The sequence below is a fragment of the Eretmochelys imbricata genome, chromosome 17 (assembly GCF_965152235.1).
Source record: "Eretmochelys imbricata isolate rEreImb1 chromosome 17, rEreImb1.hap1, whole genome shotgun sequence".
Taxonomy (NCBI): domain Eukaryota; kingdom Metazoa; phylum Chordata; order Testudines; family Cheloniidae; genus Eretmochelys; species Eretmochelys imbricata.
In genome coordinates, this window is record NC_135588.1 from 3,130,702 (window position 1) to 3,153,699 (window position 22,998).

A 22,998-nucleotide genomic window follows, 5' to 3' on the forward strand; every position below is an offset into this window, starting at 1 on the left:
CATGTCTACACTAGAGACTTTACAGTGGCACAACTGTACCGATGCAGCCGTGCTGTTGTAAGATTTCCTGTGTAGAGAGCTTTCCCATAGACATAATTAAACCACCTCAACAAGCGGAAGTAGCTATGTCGCGGGAGAGTGTCTCCTGCTGACATAGAGCTGTCCACACTGGCACTTCTGTTTGTGTACCATATGTCGCTGGGGGGAAGAAGGGTTTACACCCCTGAGTGACATAAGTTATACCAACGAAACTGCTTGTGTAGACGTAGCCTCTCTGTGTCCTGACTTTGAAACGTTTGTGTGATTTCCATACAGGTGAAGGGTGGGGTGGTAGAAACAAAAATAACCATTGTTCATGCTGATGGACTCGACAGGATTATAAGACTTCTCCAGTCTTTAAGTGATACCGTTAAACTGAGGAGGAATGCCTTCTTCCTCAGGAAGCATTGAACAGTGCATTCTTCTATGTTGGCTTCCTTGTTGTAATATTTGGACTAGCTGAAGATATCTCAACCATGAGGTCACCACTCCTTGCAGGGCTGCATTCCTTCCAGGGGAAGGTTTCTTCCTGGAGGCCGCCATTTGAAAGAATATCCTACCTGATCAAACTTCTGCAGATATGAATTCGTAACAGTGCTCTTTCTATGACTTAGCCTTTCAGTTGCCATAGGCATCAGCTATTCCTTCATCTCCATCACCTGTGGCCCCAAGAAGTCCTTGAAATCTCATCAGGGACCTTGTTTGTTCTCATGACCAAGAACTGGAAAATATCTCCAAACTTTTTGGAGACCAGGAGTCTCTGTGCTCCTAAATCAGGACTGGATCAAATCAAGGCAACTGCTGCTTCTTTCCCGTCCAGATTTCTGGTGGCTCTGTTATTGCAGGTCTAGAAATCTCTTGTCCAATAGCACCATTTCTTTCTCTCGCTCTGATTTCTAACGTTTATCCTGCTGTCTCATTCTGTTCCGAAGTATTTGTAGTTGAGTTACTTTCATACTGCTGTATTTTATCGTTGTCTAAATCAGCATCTCACTACAGCATCACTGCTGCAGCCTATAGAACCCGTGCCATGGGGAATGCAGGCACGCAAGCGAGCCATATAATCAGACAAATAGCTAGAATTCCTCAAAGACTAGTGTTCGCCTCATAATTATTTATTTTTACTTTTTTTCCCTAATCCATCCCAGAAAGCAAAAATTTCCAAATAAGGAGGTGGGAGCAGCTGCTCTGCAAACAAAGAGCCACAAAAATAATTCTAGCCTCTACCCGGGTGTGAAAAAGATTTTCAGACTGCTGGCTGACCTGCTGGCTTCTGTTTGGCTTCGGATAGTGGGGGAAATGCAATGGTCCATTTCAGAGTGTCTTGGACGCTCTTAGGAGCAGAGAAGGGTCATTAACTTTTGAGGCACTAGTTTAATATAGAAGTATGGTGATGGTTCCTTCATGAAATGCAGAGAGTTGTTTTCTTTGTATTACATTAGTGCCTAGAAGCCCCGACCAAGATCAGGCACTGTAAACATGCATACACAAAACTGATCCTATCCTGAAGAGCTCCTAAATTTCCTGTATGTTCTCAGTTGCATATAAAATTCTCCCTCACTTCCTATCCTAAACTATGTGTGTTAAACAGCTGCTGAATTCTGCACCGGAGGTGGCTGCATTACAGCGAAGATAAAATTATTTAGGGCAAGTCTACTCTTAGAATTCTGCATTGGCACAACTGTACTGCTGCAGCCTTTAAGTGAAGATGCTCCTACACCAATGGCAGAGCTTCTCCTGTTGGCGTAGTTAATCGGCCTCACGGAAAGGCGGTAGCTATGTTGACTGGAGAAGCTCCGTCTACTTTGGGGGAGGGAGGGGTACTAGGTCAGTATAACTGTCGCTGGGGGTTATGAAAAATCCACACCCCGGAGGGAACACAGTTCTACCTATGTAGGTCTGTAGTGTAGTGTAGATCTGGCTCCAGATGAAAGGTGAAAATAAATGTTACCACTTTTGCACTTCACTTGACATTAAACTGGGATTCTAGAGAGGTGGGAATTAATCACTTAGGGTGAAATTCACAGCTACTCAGCAGAGGCCAGTACACCGCCTATGTACTGTTTATGTCCTTTTTAAGCCCTTAAAGATTGTTAACTAATAGGACGGGCTATTAGTTCCTTGCATTTCTAATGAAGCTCTAGTCTGGATTTGGTACAGCTGTGAGGAGCTGTTCTTGCATAGTCACTGCTAGACTGGCTAGAGTAATTCTGTCATGACAGGGCCATCTACTTGGTTCCTTCTCTTGCCTGGCTGGAATCCCAGTGATCTCTCCCAAAAGGATTAGCTGGTCTGTAAGGGTGTTGGCTGCATGACTAATCTTTTGCAAACAGACTCATTCAGAGGAACCCCCATGACTGGCCAAGCCTAGCTTTGCTGTGTGCACTGCTACACAAGGTCCAGGGGACAGGTGGCGGTTTTCTTTCTCTGGGACTTTCTCAGGGATAGAGAGAAAACACCATCTGCTCCTGAGTTACTGCAAAGTTCCCAACAACACAGAAAAATGCTGGCTTTTTCAGTCCATTTAGATCATTCATCCTCAGCCAGCATACCTGCAGGAGCCAAGAACTGTATCAGGCTGTGACTGTTGTCGCAGTGGGGTTGTAGTTTCATTTATCTGCTCATTCCTGGGTCTTTGTGTAGTATGTCAGTGTCCCTGCCATGGCTGGCCGTTGTTTCCTGTTGACGGGTTCGTAAACTTTCTCTGGGGAGCAGAGGAGTCATATTTTTCCTATTGCACTTGCCTGAACAAAGCAATTTAACAGCAGGGCGGGAAGAGCGACGGGGAAGGGGCCCTTGCATGAAGGACACATCTGTGGAGCAGCATCAGTAGAAATGGTTTATTTTAAAAAAGCCCTCTCTGAAATTCTGTTAATTAAAGAAGTGCTTAATTACAGCATTCAAAAAGGGTAACGAATACACCAGCCCCAAGAGATTCTCCCTTGCTCTGGTGTCATCTTTAACTTTCCTCAGCGGAATAGGATGGTCTGCTTGTCCTTCCTGTTCATTATTGTTCATGTACCAGTCTGATACCTAGGACCATATCTCATCCTGCTGTGTGCTGCCTAGGGGTGAGCAAGGAATGGGACACAGTCAGTAGCTAAAACCAGACCCTTCTGCTTTGCTGGTGCAGGAGGATAAATGAGATGAAATTGAGATTGGATACTGGATTTGACTCCATGTAGTTGATTCAGGATATGCACAAATAAATGTGCTTTTCTCTGTGGGTGTCTGTCCCACGTTTCTCTCACTCACATTCTTCAATTCAGTGAGACTTCAGCATGACAAGTTATACAAGCGTTGCCAATGAAGTGTAAAAGAGTCAGACCCTTCAGATGTCCGTCCATCATAGTGTGTAGACCTACACTGGTTCCAGATTCAATCCCTTGTGTTCCTTTGTCAGCGCACATCCATCCCTGTCCTGGGGTGGTGTGGGGTGAATACCCCATCACACCACACTAAAGGGGTTAAAATGGTTCAGCAGGGGCTAGTTGACAGGATGGGAGGCCACCTGGGTGAGGTATAGGCTGGATATACAGCTGGAATAAAACCTGAAGCCCAGCTGGGCAGGAAGAAGAGGGGCTTGTATGAAGCCAGGGAGAGGAGAGTAGAAAGAGAGCTGCAGGGAAAGAGAGTCAGCAGTTATTCTCAGGGTTGAGAGAAAGGAGTAGTAAGAAGCCTAGGAAAAACAACAGCAAGAGTGAGACCTCATGGACTTCAGCTGCTGATTGTGGGGTCCCTATGCTGGAACCCAGTGTAGAGCGCAGGCCAGGGTTCCCCTAACAATCACTGGGGGAGAGGCATGGACAGGCTGTGGATTTTGAAGACTACCTGAGGTGGTTTGGTTAGAGAGACTTTGATACCCCTAAAGGGGGGAAACTATAGTGACCTGGTCAGAGGACCAAGACACAAAGAGGAAGTGCTGCAGCTCAAGTGGGAGGCTGCAGAGTGAGAGACTGGGGCAAGGGGGCTGAGGAGGCATCAAACCAGTGGTGAGCTAATCCCCAAATGAGCCACAACGAGGTGCCAGAACGGTGAGTGGAGTGGAACCCCGTGGTGTGCAATCTGCAGAACACATGTAAATCTCAGCAATACCCTTCCTTCCCAGCTTTAGGACTGGTATACACCAGAAAACTAGATCGAACCATCTACGTCGCTCAGGGGGTGAAAAATCTACACCCTAAGTCCCCGGGTAGACAGCACTAGGAAGAGTTCTTCTATTGATGTAGCTACCACCTGTCAGGAAGGTGGGTTAACTGCGCCAATGGGAGAACCCCTTCTGTTGCTGTAGGTATTGTCTACAGTGAAGCACATCAGCAGTGCCACTGTAGCATTCCAAGTGTAGACAAGGCCTTTCAAGGTTAGTTTCTTTACTGGATCCTTCTGGCTCTTGTGGCCAGCTGGCTCATGTGTGACCTCAGTGGAAAGGGCTTGCCAATCTTCTTGCAGAAGAACAATGGAGGTTGTTTGTGAATGCAGCCTCCTTCTCTGACTCCTGATAAGCTCCCTCTCCCCAGAATCTCTGTGTTCTTTGTTGACTTTGTTAGGAAGCCAAGCAGAAGGACAATCTCTCTCTCTTTCCCACCCCTATCCCCCTTCTTTTTTCAGTCTGGCATCCCATGATCTGTATGTTGTGCCTCACCACCTAGCGCTCAGGAGAACTGCAACCATCCATTATTTAGACAGTGAACTCCTTAGGGTTCATCCTGCTTCTGTGTCTTGTGCAGGGCCAGACATGATGGATAAATAAATAAATAATTATTCCAGCACCATAGAAATAAGAAAAAAGCTGGCAAGAGCATAGAACACGTTCAACTCACCTGAGCTGCTCAGACAACTAGACACTCTCACAGTGTCTTGGCTTGGCATGGCCTGTAGCTGTGATGCCGGTGAAGGAGAGCTGAGGCTCCTATGGACAGCACCAGGATTCAGATAATGAAGGTACCTTGCAGAGAGGTGAAGTGACTTGTCCTAAGTTACATGTTGAGTTAATGGCAAAGGGTAAAATTTTCAAAAGTACTAAGTCCAATTCTCCAAAATGACTTGGGAGTGTAAGTCCCATGGACTTTCGGTAAGACTTTCAGTAGGTGCCTCAGACACTTTTGAAAATGGGATTTTTAAGCATGTAAATCACTTGGGCTCATATTTTAAAGGTATTTAGGAATTGCTGTGCTCAGAATTGCACACCCGATTTACGAGTCTAAATCTAATTTTCAAAAGGAATTGAGGCACTTAGGAATCTACTCCCTAAATGCAGCAATGCCTAAATAGCTTTAAAAATCTGGACTATAAGCTCTTGATACTTTTACCCTGAGCTGTTAATAGAACCCCTCGGACCTGACTCCTACGTTCCCTCCCAGCATTGAACCAGCAGAGAACATTGTGGTTGTAGTAAGTACCTTGAGATGGCTCCCTGTTGGTAAAACCACCTCTTTTTAATGTGATTGTCATTGAATTCACAGACTGATGACATCAGGAAATCACTTGTCTGTGAGCGGTATAAATTCAGGGTTTGTCTTCACGTACAGTCCTACAGCGGTGCAGCTTGACTGCTGTGGCGCGTTAGTGAAGATGCTGCTGCACCTACTGGATAGCTTCCCTGTCAGAGAAGTTAATCCACCTCCCCAAAAGGTGGTAACTATGTTGATAGGAGAAGCTCTCCTGTTGATTTATTTAGCATTGTTTACACAGGGGGTTATTTCGGTATAACTATGTTGCTCAGGGGGTGTGGATTTTTCACACCCCTGTGCGACATAGTTATATTGGTATAGGTCTGTAGTGTAGACCTGGCCTCAGTGTTGGTTCCTTAGTTGGCAGTCAAGAGAAGGTGGAGTTGGGGCCCAATATGAGCATGTAATCTTCACTGAGCTCCAGCACTGGCATCTTTGTGAACACAGAGCTTGCTAACTGCTGTTGCCTATAGCTTACCACTCCCAAAAGCCTTAACCAGAACAGCAAAGGTACTATAATAATTCTTTGCACTCAGATGGCATCTTTCATCCATGTATCTCAATGTGCTTTTCAAGCATTAATGTACTACACTTCACAGCCTTATAGATGAGGAAACTGAAGCTGAGATGGGTGAAATGACTTGCCCAACGTCACACAGGAAACAAATGGCAAAAATAGAGAGAGAATCCAGTAGTCCTGCCTCCCAAACTCTTTCCCCTACCCCTAAAGACTACCTCCCACCATCTGTTCCCACTTAAACATAATACAATGTATTTCTGTACAGCATCCTCCATATACCGTGTCATAAAACCCTTCCTGGTCAAAGAGTTAAGGGAAGGTTTGAAATTGGGGTCAAAAGAGGGGGTGTGACTCTGAAGCGAAATTGGAGCCATGCCGCTGTGTTAATTATGTTTGATTTATCCACTCTGTTTTTCCTTGTGTTTGGATGTGTGACAAAATTGTGTCCTGCACAAACATGAACTTCCTTGCGGGGGTGTCGGTGGGAGAGTGAAGTGGAAAGTTGTGCTGAGCTAGCCAGATGAACGCAGAAGCTTGAAGCCACCTCATTAGTGACAAGGCCACCACTTGTTCTGAAAGATACACTTTTTGGCCAGTCGGATCTCCATGGAGACCACGGCTGAGTGACCTTCCTGTCCCGACAGCCGCTCCCTTGCACCACGTCACATGGCTGCTTGGCGTAAGGACTGGGAGAATGGCAGGATGTGTGGGAAGGAGCCCTGAGGCATGGCATGTAACCCAGCCCAGAACTGCTGTGGTCACAGCCTATGCAGGAACATGTCTGCTTGTTTGTATTTTCCAAAATTAAACTCCAGTCCTGGCAACTCTAAATGTCCCAGTTAGGAAGCAAGTGAAAAAGCAGCAAGCTCCCTCTCATGCCTTCCATGGAAGGCTCTAGACCTGCCAGCTCCAGGGTTCCCCTCCTTTTCCTACTCACTGTTTGGTGACTGACTGAGTGTCCTCAGGGGAGCCACAAATAGGTCAGATGAGTGATATCACTGAGCAGTGGTCCCTGGCATTAGCCTCAGGGGTATGAGGGAGGGATTGGAAAAAGGGCAAATTACCCAGACACTAAGACAAAACAGTGCAAAGGTTCAGGGGCAAATCACCCTGTCCTTGGCCCAATCTAGGAAAACCGTTTTAAGGCAGAACTTGGGCCCCAACCTGGACAATGAGGTTGTTTCCACAGTGGGCTCTGCAATCCAATGAAGACAGCAGCAGAAATGGGGTGCTGGATGCTCTCAGTTGGATCTTCAAAGTGCAGGAGGGGAAATGATACTTCTGGGAAGGGAGAAGGAAGGAGGAGCTTGCTGAGAGCCCAGGGCCTGATGGGGAATGTGAAAGTGGGGGGTCATTTAGAGAATCCGAACTCTGCCTGAACCTCGAGACTTCATGCATATCTCTCTGCGGTAATGCTGAGGTAATGTTTGCTACCTGCCCCATCCTGGCACAGTTAGCATTAACCATGTCTGATTGCCAGTTCTTGTGGGCTTCACTTCTAAGCCAGGCTCCTACACATGGGGATAATTTTATGTAGTCAGTGTTCTAGCATGGGCCAGGGAGTGTTGTGGCTTTTCCATTCCATATTCCAGCCCTTTTCTGCTAGGAGCAGGTGCCTGTTTGGGAGTTCATGTAATAGGTGTTGAGAGCTTAGCCCAAAAATAGTGGTGAAACGTAGTGAGGGTATGCTGGGAATTGCCGTCCTGAACAATCCTAAGGGAAAAACACTGCAGGCCTGAAAAATGGGATTGAAATGGCTAAAGAAGATCATGATGGGCCAACCATTATCTCATGAAAGTCCCACTTCACTTCTGGCAAGAGCTGAAAGGTAGAGAATGTTGATTGGCAGAGTGCTGGGAGCTAGAGAACTGACCTTCAGGCTGGGAGCCAGGAACTCCTGGTTTCTAATCCTGACTGACTCATTGTGTGACTTTGGGCAAGACACATCATCTCTCTGGGTCGCTAGCAATTAACCACTTTGAAGAGCTGAGCTGAGGGGCTTGTTAAAACACTTTGAAGAGGGAACCTATTATATAAATGCTAGGGGTTATTTTTGAGTAGATGAAAGCACTGGGAATAAACTCATAGATGCATAGATATTAAGGTCAGAAGGGACTGTTATGATAATCTAGTCTGACCTCCTGCACAATGCAGGCCACAGAATCTCACCCACCCACTCCTGCAATAAACCTCTCACCTATGTTTGGGCTATTGAAGTCCTCAAATCATGGTTTAAAGACTTCAAGGTGCAGAGAATCCTCCACCTGTGCCCCATGCTACAGAGGAAAGCGAAATACCCCTAGGGCCTCTTCCAATCTGCCCTGGAGGAAAATTCCTTCCCGACCCCAAATATGGCGATCAGCTGAACCCTGAGCATGTGGGCAAGATTCACCAGCCAGATACCCAGGAAAGAATTCTCTGTAGTAACTCAGATCCCACCCCATCTAACATCCCATCACAGGCCATTGGGCCTATTTACCATGAATAGTTAAAGATCAATTAATTGCCAAAATCCTGTTATCCCATCATACCATCCCCTCCATAAACTTATTGAGTTTAATCTGTAAGCCAGATAGGTCTTTTGCCCCCACTGCTTCCCTTGGAAGGCTATTCCAGAACTTCACTCCTCTGTTTGTTAGAAACCTTTGTCTAATTTCAAGTCTAAACTTCCCAAATAGCACTGCAGGCACTGAAAATCTTGGAGGGGGTTTCCCCTGCATGCTGTGGGGTACAAGGTGAGGTGAGGTCAGTTACATGTTTGGAAAAAAGTGGATATTTAGGAAGTACCTGCAGTTTGGAGAGGGTGCAGGGATGATTCCAGCCCACTGTAGGCTGGGTGGGCAGTGAGAGGGGTGACTGGGCAGATGTGCACAGAGAGAAACCCTGGCAGACCGGGCAAGGCAGAGAGATGGTGACCAAGTGGCTAAGGAGCAAGGAGGGCAACCTTGGCTAAGCATGCAGGGTAGTTAGAGGGTGATGCTGGGCAGATGGGGTGCAAAGGTGGGCAATACTAGTGGGCTAGATACAGTGATCTTAGGTGCCAGGAGGGTAATCTCCGTCAGACCAGTAAGACTGGCGGGAGGGCGATACTTGACAATCCTCATTAATGGCTCTTCTAAAAAAAAAATAAAAAATCTGTTCCTGGAGATTGCTTTCTGTACTGTTCTGAAATGAGCAGCTCATTGTCTTTCTCCTGCTTCTCTGAATAGAACAGGAGAAGCCCCTGGGAGCTGCAGTCCCTTAGAAATCCACCACTCAAAACAGCAGCATTAATCCATGTTAGGTGGGATTCTGGGGTCTGGGGAATAAGAGAGAACTAGAGCTGTTCTTCTGGATTCTTCAGCACGATGTTTAAAGCACTTGGGGTGCTCAGCTAATCAGGTCACCAGCCTGGCTGAACGTTCTTAGCCCATCACTCTGCATGGAGGGAGCCTCAGGCTGTGGGACTGACTATTCCATTTGTAACCATTGGACCTCTCCATCTGAAGGTCACCCTGAGGGGAAGAAATTAGTCGCAATGAGATAAACTTTATTTTAGTGCTCCACACTTCAGTGCTTTGTAATCAACACATGATGCTCTTGAGCACCCCTTTGGGTTATGTTCCAGGGTGTCTCCTTTGTGACAGAAACCCTTGGTTTTGTAGTATTATGAACTGTTTCTGAGATGCCTTATAATGGAGAGTATTGGGCACATTTGTAATAGCAGGAACAGGCAGTCAGGGTTGTAATGGTGTTTGAGAGATGGCCATTGCATTGTGATTTATTAGAGAACAAGTCAGCAGCCCATGGAGCCTTACAACCCCATGGGACAGGTCGAGTAAAATTCAAAGTCCATGCCACTTGGCACAGTGATGAAGTGCTGGTTGCATTTGTTAGGTATCCTTCGTTTTGATACCTGCTTGTCTCTTTTCCATTACTCATGTTCAAGTCTAGTCATCATCTGGTAGGAATGAAAGGCAGGCTGGCCCAGCTAGCAGAGCCTCCATGTTGTTTCTGAGATGTTAGAGATGTTTCCTAGCACCATGAAATTGCATCAGTGTGTGACAGCATTGCTTCATCCCATTGTGACACAAGGTCACCATGTATTGACCTGATGACAAGGTCACATCACTGACTTTGAGTGGTCCAAACCAGTGCAGGCTCTAAATTATCTGGGAGCCAGGCTTGTAGGACACTGGCTAGGCCCATGGATATCAGACAGACTTACAACTTCAGCTACTGGATGGCTAAGAAATTATCCTTCTGAGCTTCATCTTGAATACTAATGCAAAGTCCACCTGCTGGTATCGCAACAGTGACGATGCCTGAAGAGGTGATGAGGAATCATTCTGCCAGCAAGCAGTCTTGCCTTTTCCATTTCTATTTCCCTGTGGCTCACATGTCCTGAGATAGAGAGATGACTGTGCTGCTTTGGTCAGATTTGCACAAAGTCCACAAAGAGTGGATTGCTTGATATCTGCTTTACACTGAAAGAATCTGAACAGCCGGCTCTGCCCAAGTCTCTCTGTTTGGTTAGAAAGTGACTGTGGGATCCCTCATGTTCAGTAGCAGTGCAGGAGAGTACATTACATGAGCTGTGCCCAGCACATCTGTTTTCATGTGTAATGCATATTTTACCTCTGAAATCTGTGGTATGATTTATAGTTTGCTTGGCTGTATGTGGTATGAACGCAGCAGGCATGCATCTACTTGGTGCATAGGGTATGTCTATACTATCCCATTGAGTGTGCAAGATTCAGCTAAGGTTCAGACAAGGCCTTTCGCTCACTATGGGCAGCTGCATCCCCAGGTGTTAGCTGAAGGGCGTCTCTACCCCTCTGAGCCACAAAGAGCTGTACTGAGCTTTCCGCAGCTGGAAGTGACACTTATTACATGTCACAGACCATTTGATTTCCCCCACATTCCAGTCTTGGGTGTTAGTGCATGGAAACCAAGGGCTTGTTCTTCCTCTGAGCTTGAAGGGCATGCAGTTCAGAAATGCCTGCTCTTGGCAAGTGGGAGCCCTTGAGTTAAATAATGGGGACCTCCCATGGTTTAAGCGATGGGCCTGTGCTCCCGTAATGTGATGTGTAAAATGAGTTTTAAGATCCAGCATTCCACCGGTGGCCCTTTGAATTGGAAAGGAAAAAACATAGTCTCTACTTCCATTCTGCTTTCCACTGGGGAGCTGAGAGCCGCTATGGCATGCTGGCTTCGCCAGCTGTAGATGACTAAATGTAGCCTGGCTGTGTGGGCTGCCTGCAGTCCAGCCAGAATATTCCTGCTATCTCTTCCCATAAACACTGCAGCCTTTGTCTTCTGCCTTATCCTGCCTTTAACATTACACAGAGCTGTTACTGTGCTCTCTCTGGAGCAAAGTCCCCTCTCTGTTTTAGGGGGTCTTTTCTTCAACCCTCTCATTGTCCCTCCATGTTTATTGTGCTGGCTTAGGACATTTATTTCAGAGAAAGGAGGAGATGCCCCCATTTGTGGGGGTTTTATAAATGTATTGCATTCTCCAAAGAGCTGCTGAGCAAACAGTGTGTGGTCGACATTAACTCTTCGGTGCCATGCAGGTCTAAAATGCAAGAGCCACGCTGGGGCTTTCTCAGTGTGTGGAAAATTGTGTTGAGAGAATTTGGAATTTGCCTGCTATTAATGCAGCAGCCATGCAATCCTGCAAAATGACTGCTTCAGATCCAAGCACTGAGTTTTAGGGTCTGCTCTCCCTTTAGTGTTATCTGCCCTTAGAATTATAAGAGCTTTGTTTGTGTCATTGAAGAAAGGCTTCCAAATTCTGCAAAACGTAATTGGTTCTAGCACTCACTCAGGGACAGATCCTGGAGCCCTCCTCTGCTGCAAGCACCTGGCTCACTGTGACCCTGTTGTGTGGCTGCATTCAATGTTTTCCTCCTACATCTCTTAAATTATATCAAAACCATAAGACCCATGTCCTCAGTGGAATAGCACTTTTCTGTAGTGGAGTATATGTCAGACAAGGCCAGGTAGCTTGAGGAGTCAGGAATTCCATGAATTCTAATCCCAGTTCTGCTACTGACTTTGTTTTTCTCCTTAGGCAAGTCACTTAACCTCTTTGTCTCCGTTTTTTTACCTATAAAATAGGAGTAATAGTTCCCTTGTGTCATGCCACCTGTGCCAGCCTTAAACCACTTCTTCTCCTTTCATCATACCCTTGATAACCCTTCCATGGCTTTGAGCACCCATGATGCTTCTCTCCAGCACCCGCAGATTCTGTGTTCCGAAGTCTAGTTAGTCACAGCTCTCAGTCTTAACAGCCCATTAGGAGGACTGTTGTATTAAGTTAGATGGAATAAATGGGCCAAAGGTGTTAACATAATCCAGTCACTATTCAACATTAAACAGTGTTAAACAAGGTTCAGGGCATGATATAAAGATCTCAGCATTCAATGTTATGTCAAACACACCATTAAAAATCTTTTTAACCTTTTATTAAAGATAAAGAAAAGAAGGAAAAACAGTTAAAACACTTTGAAATGTAAAGTATTAAGTAGGGCTTTCGTTTTGACAACATCCCTTGTTCCCTTTCCCTTTAGCTGGAGAGTTTTAGAAGGAAAAATTCCTGTGTTTGACAGTCTCTTAGATGGCATTAAAGATGGTAATAACTGTCCTTTGGGGAAAAGAGAAGAAGATGGTTGAGTAGGGTTGTGTCAAAAAAGAGACCCAGCAGTGTCTGACCGGACAACAAAAGCCAAGGTACCACGAGGTGGTGGGAGGCGTTGGGTCATTAGCTCGTGCCAGCCCCTGCTCAGCTGGGGCCGCCTCCTACCTGTTCTTTTTGTCTGTTCTTCTTTTTGTTCTTTCATCCTTTCCGCTCAAAATCTTTCTTTTAAGGACCAAAAAAAGAAGTGATGTGTGAAATAGCCCATCCCCTCACTATTTTGTCCACCAATTAGGCCTAATATCTGACATACCAGTTTTGGCTCATTAGCTTCCTGCTCCATATCTTTTAACCAGCATAATTTAAACACAGTCCTTGAATTATATTAACTTGGCCTTTTTGTTTAGACTAACTCAGTTATTCTGTCTCCCTTTCGTACCTTTTCCCATCAACATTTGTCTTTTTAGCTCATGGTAACATCTTACGGACTTTTACACAGCTTTTATGGTGGAACTCACAATTCAGGTAAATTTGTAGGCCCAATTGTCATAACAGACCCTGGGTTGCTTCCATACCCAGAGCTCCCTTTTCTAACCTAACTACAGAGATCTGGTCTCAGTAACTTCACCACTTCCAGAATTTTTGTGGAATTTCACCAATTCCATTTTAAATATTGTGAATTTGTAAGCAGGTAAAACTTTGCCATTAGAATGGAAATGAAGATTTCAGCATCAACTTCCCTTTTGTCTCCTTGTCACCCATCCCATTGGCTGGTAGGGCTTTTAAAATGCTAAACCGTTCTAAGTGAATTCCCCATATTGTTTTCTGTGTTTCTGAGAACCTGCAGAAACAGAATTTTCTGTGTTTGTGTTTAGGTTTCCAGTGGTGAGAATTTCTCTGCTCCAGAGGTCCTATTTAACTAACTCTACATGAGAATTGAAACCTTTTTTCAGTGCACATTGGCTAGATCTCAGGTCAGGATGTTATTCAACAAGCACAAGACAGCAGTAGCTATGCAAGAGTATAATTGGAATAATGTGGTTTTAAGAGCTGTTACCTCATGAAGCACCACCAAAGATGGGGAAAACTTAAATCTATTATTGGAAAGCTGGGATTGCCAGCTTTCCAGTGGAGGTATGCAATTAATTTCTATCGAAAGTGGTTCACAAGAAAATACCTTGAAATAATTGCTCATGCACACCAGGAAAAAATACAAGCCAACTACCAAACAGGTCAGGATGCTATCAGCATCATAAGCGCCCTGTGCTATCTGCCTTTTTTATGAGTTCTGAGTGGACCATTGCTGCATTAAAGATGCTGAGAGTCAGTGCTAATCAGATGGGCTCAAGGCCCAAGAGTAACATAAGTTCTACCTTGCAAACAGATTCTCATTTATTTCTTCCAACAGAAACCTATCCATGGCCCATTAGCCATCTCCATCTGCTCGTCTTTGGTTAATTTTCCTTCTCATTAAAACTGTTCCTTATAAATTGATTAAAATGTAAATACATCAATTTCATGTGTGCTGGCAATACCTGGTTTTACAACCAAAGTCAGAAACGTGTCCAAGGTTAGTGGGCTTTTCTTCTAGAAACTGCCCATCAGTTTTTAATTAAGCATTTCAATACAGTTAACATGATATAATTAAAATAGTTAAGGACTCCATTGCTTTTTGTCAGTCAATTAACATTGTGGAATTTGGCATTACACTTTAAAAATATATTGAAGCAGCTACAGATTATGCTGCCTAGTGGGAGGGAGTTGGGCAGATTGCTCCTTTCCTGAGGAGGAGGGAATATGAAATTAATACAAGTGTTCATGATGAAGAAATCCATGACCGAAGCTATTCAGACATCCAGCTGTTTTCCTATGGCAGCTGTAGGCCATAACTTTGTTGTCACATGACTTGTTTCACATAGGAAATTACTGAATTTGTCTCATCTCTTCTCTCTTCTATCTTCAAGGAATTGTTTCATCAGCGAAGCGCACAGGGATTCCGGCTCCTCGGGAAATTTCATCAACTGTCTCCAGAGAGAGAGCTGTGTTGCGTGGTCCAGCCAACACCAGGAAAACTCAGCCCAGCCCAACTTCTTCGGGCACGCCCACCCCTACCAAGCACCTGCGTCCTTCTGCCAAGTCCAAGCAAGAGAATGAAACTGGGGACAAGGCAGTTCTGGAGTCCCAGGTTAAGGAACTCTTGGCAGAAGCAAAGACAAAAGACACTGAAATCACCAAGCTCCGGAGTGAGCTGAAGAAATGCAAAGACAAAGGGTCAGTTAACTCTGAAGGGATTGGTGCTTCAGACCAAAACGTAGAAACGTTACCAATGTCACCTGGTGACATAGACCCATTAATACAGACTCTTCAGGAAAAGAACAGGACTTTTCAAAAAGAACTTGCTAGCCTGGTGGAAGAAAACCGGGTTTTGAAGGAGAAACTGATTTATCTAGAGCACTCCCCTCTCTCGGACACAACAACAAGCAGCGGGGGCGACAGCAGCTTCACAACCCCAATCACTCAAGAATCAAGTTTTGGAAGCCCAACAAAAAATCTATTGAGAGGTGAACCAGATGAGCCCAGACAGCGTGTGAATGGAGAAGCAGTGCGAAAGTCAGGTTCTTCTAGCAGTGATGTGACTAAAGCCTCTTTGTCACCCGATGCATCTGATTTTGAACATATAGCAGATGTACCTTCTAGGCCAACGTCCTCCAACAGCAACCCCTTTAAGGGTTCCAGATGCTCCACCACAGGGAGTTCTCCAAACAACATTAGTGACCTTTCTGTGGCCTCCCTGACAGAGAAGATACAAAAAATGGAAGAAAACCACCACAGCACAGCAGAAGAGCTTCAAGCCACTTTGCAGGAGCTGTCAGACCAGCAACAAATGGTGCAGGAGCTGACAGCAGAAAATGAGAAGCTAGTGGAAGAGAAGGCTCTGCTGGAGACCTCCTTTCATCAGCACAAAGAGAGAGCAGAACAGCTTAGTCAAGAAAAAGAAAAGCTGATGACTGTCCTACAAGAGCGATCCAAGAATGAAGAAACCAAAGTTCAGGAGGGGAAAATCCTTGAACTAGAGCAGAAATGCACAGAATTGCTTGAGAAAGCACAGTTTGAAAGAGAAAAGCTGCTCAACATCCAGCAACAATTATCCAGCAGCCTACGGAGCTTAGAAAGGGAGCATCAAGATGCTCAGGAGGTGATCAAGGGCCTAAGAGAGGAAAATGAGAAGTTGGGTGGGCTTTTGGAAATGGAACGACAGAACAACAGCATGGTGGCAAAGTCTCTAGAGGACTGTAAAGTTGCCTTAGAAGGCCTGAAGATTGAAAATGGATCTCTCAGAACTCAATTAGAAAGTGAGAAACAAAAAGCTGCAGAGATCAATGCAATGGGATGTATTACTGACAACTCTGAGGTGCAAGAGATGCTGAAAGTGGCCCATGCAGAGAAGGATCAGTTAGAACTGGCTTGTACAGAGCTCAAACAAGAGCTGTTGAAGGCAAACAGTGAAGTAAAACATGTCCAGGGCCTACTGGCCAAGGTAAGACAAAAATAGATTCACATTCAAGGCCACCAGATGCCCGCCTTCCCCCATCAACCAATACAGTGGTTTCTTCATGAGACAAAGACCAGTAATGAAGTAGAGCTGAGTGGATAATTTATAGTGAATAATCTAATCCGTTAATTTTTTCCTTTGACAAATGTGCAAGTTATATAGGATTTTTTTGCAAATTTATTCTCTCAGAATTATTTGCAGACTAATTCCTGGTCTCTAGATCATTTGTGAGCAGTTCACTGTGAGTACTCAAGATTTTAAATTTGAGTTACACTAGTTAGTTTTGATTGGATTCATAGGTCACATGATATTGGGTCTATTTTCTGATTGAGCAAGCATAAATTTCTAGTATCAGGTTTCTGTACTCAAAGAGAACTAAATAACTGATGGTTAGTGAACAGCAAATTTTAAAGTCAGGCCGAATCATGTTGGTTTACCAAGTAGTGAATCAAATGACTGGTCCTACCAGTGTTACTGGCATGAGAACAAAGGGTCTTGCATCCACTGAAATCAATGGCGTCAAGTCAGTTGACTCAAAATAATGCAGGATCAAGCCCAAAATGAATTTTTGTAAAAACATTAATATAATATTGGACCATCCTACTGAATTCAGATACGAAGTATCAGCTAGCACATTAGCAATTTTATATACTTTTGGCTAAAACTGAGTGTAATCTGTTTGAGGACTAAATCTTGCCTGGTAGAGAAACTGACTTGATGGTCTGATTGGTCATTTCCATTTTTAATTAGTGTGGTCCTTTTCATGGAAGGGTCTTTGTTTGACTTTTACTGATGTGATTTCATCCAAGACAGTATGTCTCCTCTGCCTTTCAGGGGCTTGGGTGTTGATAGATGAGGTAAAGGAATTTCAAGGGAAGAGTAATGTAGTGGTCCTGAATAGTATCCGGCAACATAGCAGTGGTGTAGCTAGAACCTTGCCATGCGGGTATTAACATATAGCCTGCTGATGTGGATCCCAGGTTGTCTATATATGACAATTGGTGGAGACAGAAAAGTCCTGTTAGATAACTGAGTCCATCACGCTGCAGGGCAGAAAATAGTGTCCCCTGTACTGCCCACCTCTTCTTGCCTGCCCCCTCATCCCCCCCCCCAGTCATATATGCTGTTAAACTGTTATAAAGCTGACCCTAACTAACATTATTAGTGCAGTGTTTGGGATTCCAGAACAATTTTTTAAATGCCATGTCATGCGTGATGTTTCACAAAACCTGAAATCAAGCACTTATTTAATGGCTACAGAAACAATTTGTTTTAGAGCAGTTTTCCCTCTCCTAGGTCTGTAGTTTATAGCTTCTTCCCTTTACTTTCAGTCCCCAGCAATTCTAAATCATTACTGATTCCATTTTCTATCTGAGCCCAGGTGTTCAGAGTGTAGCTGCACTGTTGGGTGTCACAGAGTAAGTGTAACTGTCATGCAAGCCTCTGATTAATGTCTACCACTGCAGAGAGAGCACCAGTGTCCACCGTGGTTCCTGGCCAGGGGAGAACTATGGAGCTGAGTAGTTGGAGAGGAAGTGAGCGTTGCCAAAAAGCACCTCTATGGTTTGAGTGATTTAGGAAATCCAGATGTTCTTTCAGCTGGAGTAGGTGACCACAGCAAATGGAATATAGTAGGGGAGACTCCTAGTGCATTGGCATGTTCGCTGAGGCTATGCTTTATGAAGAATAAATGAAAAACTGCTGAATGCTCCAACTCTGCACTAAATTTGTATTGCTTTTTTTATTGCTTGGTTTTTAAACCACAAATTTCCTCCTTTTTACTCTTTCCTTCCATTGAATTAGGTTGTTTTGCCATTTGTGACACCCAGACAAGACCACAGGCTTCTCTAAGGCTTCCCTGTAGCCAAACTCTGCCAGTTCTGTCCACAGAACTGGCAGCATGTGCCTCGGTTTTCCAGAACCCTGTTTCCTACTCTGAGAGGCTTGCACTTTCCTTGTCCTTGGAAGCACTGCTGTTGATCTCTGTGTCTAAACTGACCAGCTGAACTGCAGTGCATTCACACCTTCAGTAATTCCAGGTACAGTATGTCTGGGAAGTGCATTTACCCTGGAGCTGCCAGAGCTACCACGTACATCCTGGCCATCCACTGCAAACGCCATAGAGAGGCAGCAATGAAATGGTTAATGTAGACAAACAGGTCTGCTTCTAGGCCCAACTCTAGCTCTATCACTCTCGTAATGTGACATAGCAATGGAATGGCTAGGGGCTTTGACTTTCAAGAGGAGGCATTGCTCTATACCTTGGCTGCAGTGATTGATTTAGAATTGTAATTTCTCTCCCATCTAGCAGACTTAATTTCCTCTCCTGCCCCTTCCTGATATTACCTTTCTGCTGTGAAAAGAGTGTTGACAAAGCATAGCTCATGCACAGTTCCTGGAGCTCACTGTCAGGTGCGTTAGAACTCCTGAGTTTGTGCAGTGCCTAGAATATTGGGCCAATCCTGTTCAGTGCATGGAACATCCACTAAAGTCTGTCCTATTGTCAGTGAGCTGCCAGGGCAGACTTCCAGCTTTCTTTCCTTCCTTCCAGGTGGAGAAGGAATGTGGTCAGCTGAAGGAACTGTATGACCGACAGGCTGAACAGCTGAGCAGAAATAGCCTGAAGCTGCAGGAGAAAACTTCTGAGAATGAGTCTGAGATCAAAAACCTGAAGGAGACCATCTTTGAGCTGGAGGACCAGGTGGAGCAGCAACGTGCTATCAAACTGCACAACAACCAGCTCATCAGTGAACTGGAGAGTAGGTGGAGCAGGCCCAGAGCCAAGGCTGAGGCATATACTCGAGCAGTGTGGGGAAGGGAGGGTGTCTAGTAATTCCCACTTTGATCAGTCTCATCAATGTAGACTGCAGTCTTCACAGGGCAGGGACTTGCTTCGTTTATTGTGTGTAAAACATTACACGTATGCGTGGCGCTGTAGAAATAATAGTAATGAAAATCTCCAAACTCTCTATCCTTCAGCTGAATGGAATATTGCCCATATCTAGATGTTGGCTTTTAAACTGGGTTTATTGTCTTTCTTTGTAAAGTATTTTGATATCTGGTGATATGGGCTATATAAGAGCTAGGAGGTGGTGGTGTTATGGGAATGGAAAAATGCCACCTGCTGGCATGAGTTGCACATCTCACTTTCTAAACTTTTTACCTAGAGTTGGGCACCCCAGTGAATATGTGATGTGTATACAGTCCTATAAGCTTCCATATCTGGGACAAAGCCCAGAACATGGCTATTCAATTTAAGGCTGTTTCTGACTGTTAAATCCACTGTCTCATAGACAAAAGAGTTTGGTTCAGTAATGGCTTTTACCATGGGCATCATCAAGGGTGCTGATTCCCTCTCCCTCACCCACTCTTCACCCTGGGCATCGTGTCTCTAATAGTTTTTCCCATCTTGACTATTTGCAGGTAATGTGATGAAGCTAGAAGAGCACAAACTGGATCTGGAGAGGCAGCTGAAGGGTCTGACTAAACAGATAAAGGTGATGGTCAGATTCCTCAGCGTTTTCACCTGACTGCTGGCTTTGGGCCAAACACCACATTTCATTTCAAAAGACCCATCTGCCAGCTCTCAAAATATCTTGAAAAAAGGCCTCTCCCACTCCCCCATTCACTCTCAGAGGAGTTTGACTTTCTCTTTGGCTGAGAGGGAAAGTACAATCCAGGGCTGCTCTGATAGCAGTGTTACTGCTAGGCTGGGCAGCACCTGGCAATACAGTTATTGTTTAGAGGCATCAGCCTCTTTGCAGATGCCATAAGCCTCTGCCAGACCAGAGTTAATAAGCCCACGTCTATATCTGATGCAGGCCTGTATGCAGTGATGTGCTGCCAAAATCTTAACAACGGGTTCCCTCCTCTCCCCACGAGGGGATTGTTGCCCACCCCTGCCCCATCCACCCCCCTTCCCTGTCCCCTGACTGCCCCCAGAACCGGGCAGGAGGGTCTCGTGGGCCACCGTAGTGGGTGCCCACCCCACCCCTAAGAGCCAGAGGCACCTGCCGGGGGGCGAGGTGGGGAGTCCCGGCAGTGCTTACCTGGGGCAGCTCCCAGGAAGAATCCGGCAGGTTCCTCTGGCTCCTAGGGGCGGGGGAGTGTAGCTAGGGGGAGAGCGGGGGAGCGGCTGCTCCCCCCACTGATCACATCAAAAGTGGTGCCTTAGGTGCCAACTCCCTGGGTGCTCCGGGGCTGGAGCACCATGGGGAAAATTTGGTGGATGCAGAGCACTCATTGGCAGCTCCCTGCACCCAGCCCCAGCTCACCTCCGCTCCGCCTCCTCCCCGAACGCACTGCCCTGCTCTGCTTCTCCGCGCCCTTTCCCGCGAATCAGCTGTTCGGTGGGAAGCCGGGGAGAGCAGAGAAGCAGGCCGCAGCTTCACACTCAGGCCAAGCGTGGCGGAGGTGAGCTGGGGCGGGGACTGGTTCCCCTGCGCACCCCCCCCTGGGTTACGTGCTGCGGTGTGGGTGGCCCTCCTCGCGCCCCCCACCCCCATCCCAGCTCACCTCTGCCTCCCTGGGCCTGAGTGGGAAGCTGCCGCCTGCTTCTCAGCCTGCCCTGGCTTCCCGTGCGAACAGCTGGTTGGCGGGAAGCTGGGGTGGGGGCCGAGAAGCAGAGCGGGGCGGTGCGTTCAGGGGAGGAGGCAGAGGCCGAGCGGAGGTGAGGTGAGCTGGGGCCGGGTGCGGGGTGGGGAGCTGCCGGTGGGTGCTCTGCACCCACCAAATTTTCCCCTTGGGTGCTCCAGGGCTGGAGCACCCATGGAGTCGGCGCCTAAGGCACCACTTTTGGCCTGTTAAATTTCGAAGCCCTTTTAGAACCGGTTGTCCCTCACAGAACAACCGGTTCTAAAAGGGCTTCTAAATTTAACAACTGGTTCTAGCGAACCAGTGCGAACCGGCTCCAGCTCAACAGTGCCTCTACGTCCACGTGAAGCAACATTTAAGAGGCCCAGAAGATCTGCCTGTTACATTAGCATCTAAGAAACACATATACTACAAGCAAGTAATAATCCTTGGCACCTAGGTAGCATGTTACATTTCAAAGCTATGTACAAATATTAACTAATATACAGAGAAGAGTTTTTAAATAACTCTGCTACTGACCATCACAACAGGCAAAGGCCATTTGCTGCTGCTGATAGAACAAACTTGCTAAAGTTCTGTTACTGACCTAAAGATGACGTGTTTCTGTCCAAGTGCCTGTATTCCATATAAAAAACCATCCCAGGCCATCAGTCCACATGCAGATGTCCTACTGACATCACTAGGACATTTATGTTGAGATATGGTCCTTCGTCTCCAGCTGTGATTTCCAGAGTAAATATATGCACAAACCAAAAATGCTGGAACTGCCAACTTCACCTGATACCTTAATATCAGAGCATATCCTTTCTGCTTTATTCAATTCCTTTCTCCTCAAAGAAGGGGAAGCAGGTGTGGCAGTCAATGAGGGAGCTGAGGAATCGGATGAGTTTCTTGTAATTTGCAGTGGTTTAGTCCAGGTCTCCAGGACACTTGTGCTTCTTTCTCCATGAACTTCCCCTGCATTGGGATGGCTAATGCTGTATAGCTGATGATGGGACATGAAGCAGAAAGGAGCTCATCTTTCCACAGCAATATCTGCTCTCTAGTGCTATTGCAGCCCTAAGATTGTTAGATAAGTAGATAATGGTAATAAGTACTCTGATTTCCTTTTCAGATGGAAAAGGTAATACAAATTAGTGTCAGTTTTTTTTTTGGCAATCCTGTCATTACCAAATGGCACATATCTACTGCTACCTCAGTGTCATCATGAAACTCTGACATGCCACAAAAGTCATCAGTGATCACTGATAAAGTGATTTCCAATGTGTGATGTGTCCATCTCTAGTAGGGACATTCCTACTCAGCCCATATTTGTACTTGCCCTTTCTAGGAAGATACAGAGGAGTGGAGGCGTTTTCAAGCTGACCTGCAGACTGCAGTGGTGGTGGCCAATGATATCAAGTGTGAGGCTCAGCAGGAGCTGCGGGTGGTGAAGAGGAAGCTCCAGGAGGAAGAGGAGAAAAGTGCCAAGCTGCAGAAGGAGCTGGAGGAACTGCAGGGCAGCAGCAGGTCAGTCGCTCACAAGGGCCAGGTCCTTGTCTCTATGGCAGCAAATGTGCATGCAGACGGTGCTTTGCCTCTAACTTTGCATTGACCCAGATGCGTATGTTGTCTGTTTTTAATCCCTCTGGTGGGTTTTGTCTTCTTTTAAGTTGTCTCTGGTTTTGTCTTTCTCGGGTGCTCTCCAGTTCCCTGAACTGGGCCATGAGTGCAGGCTTTCTAAGGGTTACCTAATGACTAGATGCCCTAAGGTTTGCAGTTGTTTGTGTGGATGACAATGATCTTTATACACAGATGAGTAGGATTAAATAAAGTGGTCACCAGTATTTATCCTGCAGCTTTGTCCTTTGGACTCTGTTGTGCAGTGTATTATTGCCTCCATAACTGACTGCACAGTTGGGTTAAGCCCCTTGCTGTTCTGCAATGACCCTAGGATGGCTCAACATATCTCATGGGATAAGCTGAAAATTAGCTACCTATGTTGAGATGAGAACCTGGGTTGCACTGTTGTGGGCAAAAATAGGGACTTGCTGGAGCTTTGTGTTCTGCAAGTCCAGGACATACTGACTGAATGGTTGATGAGAATATTGGGAAATCCTCACCCTGGGCAGCAAGCCCTTGATTGGGATCCCCTCTCCTGACCCCCAGTTTTGAGCTTAGTGGAATGATCTGAGGCTGATCCCTCTGTGAAAGTTAAAATTAGTTCTGGGTGAAATGTTATGTT

The 22,998-nt window shown here is 45.8% G+C and overlaps 1 protein-coding gene across 3 annotated transcripts in view; it reads left to right on the top strand.

Annotated features, from left to right (window-relative positions):
* The window catches only part of SPECC1 (sperm antigen with calponin homology and coiled-coil domains 1), a 106,641-nt gene that overhangs the window by 16,370 nt on the left and 67,273 nt on the right, over positions 1-22,998 (top strand). For all 3 annotated transcript variants that reach the window (XM_077836737.1, XM_077836738.1, XM_077836739.1), the window contains exons 2-5: positions 14,593-16,166; positions 18,733-18,940; positions 19,605-19,678; positions 22,105-22,283. In XM_077836737.1, coding sequence (XP_077692863.1) covers positions 14,593-16,166; positions 18,733-18,940; positions 19,605-19,678; positions 22,105-22,283 — 2,035 coding nt within the window. The remainder of the gene's footprint in view (positions 1-14,592; positions 16,167-18,732; positions 18,941-19,604; positions 19,679-22,104; positions 22,284-22,998) is intronic.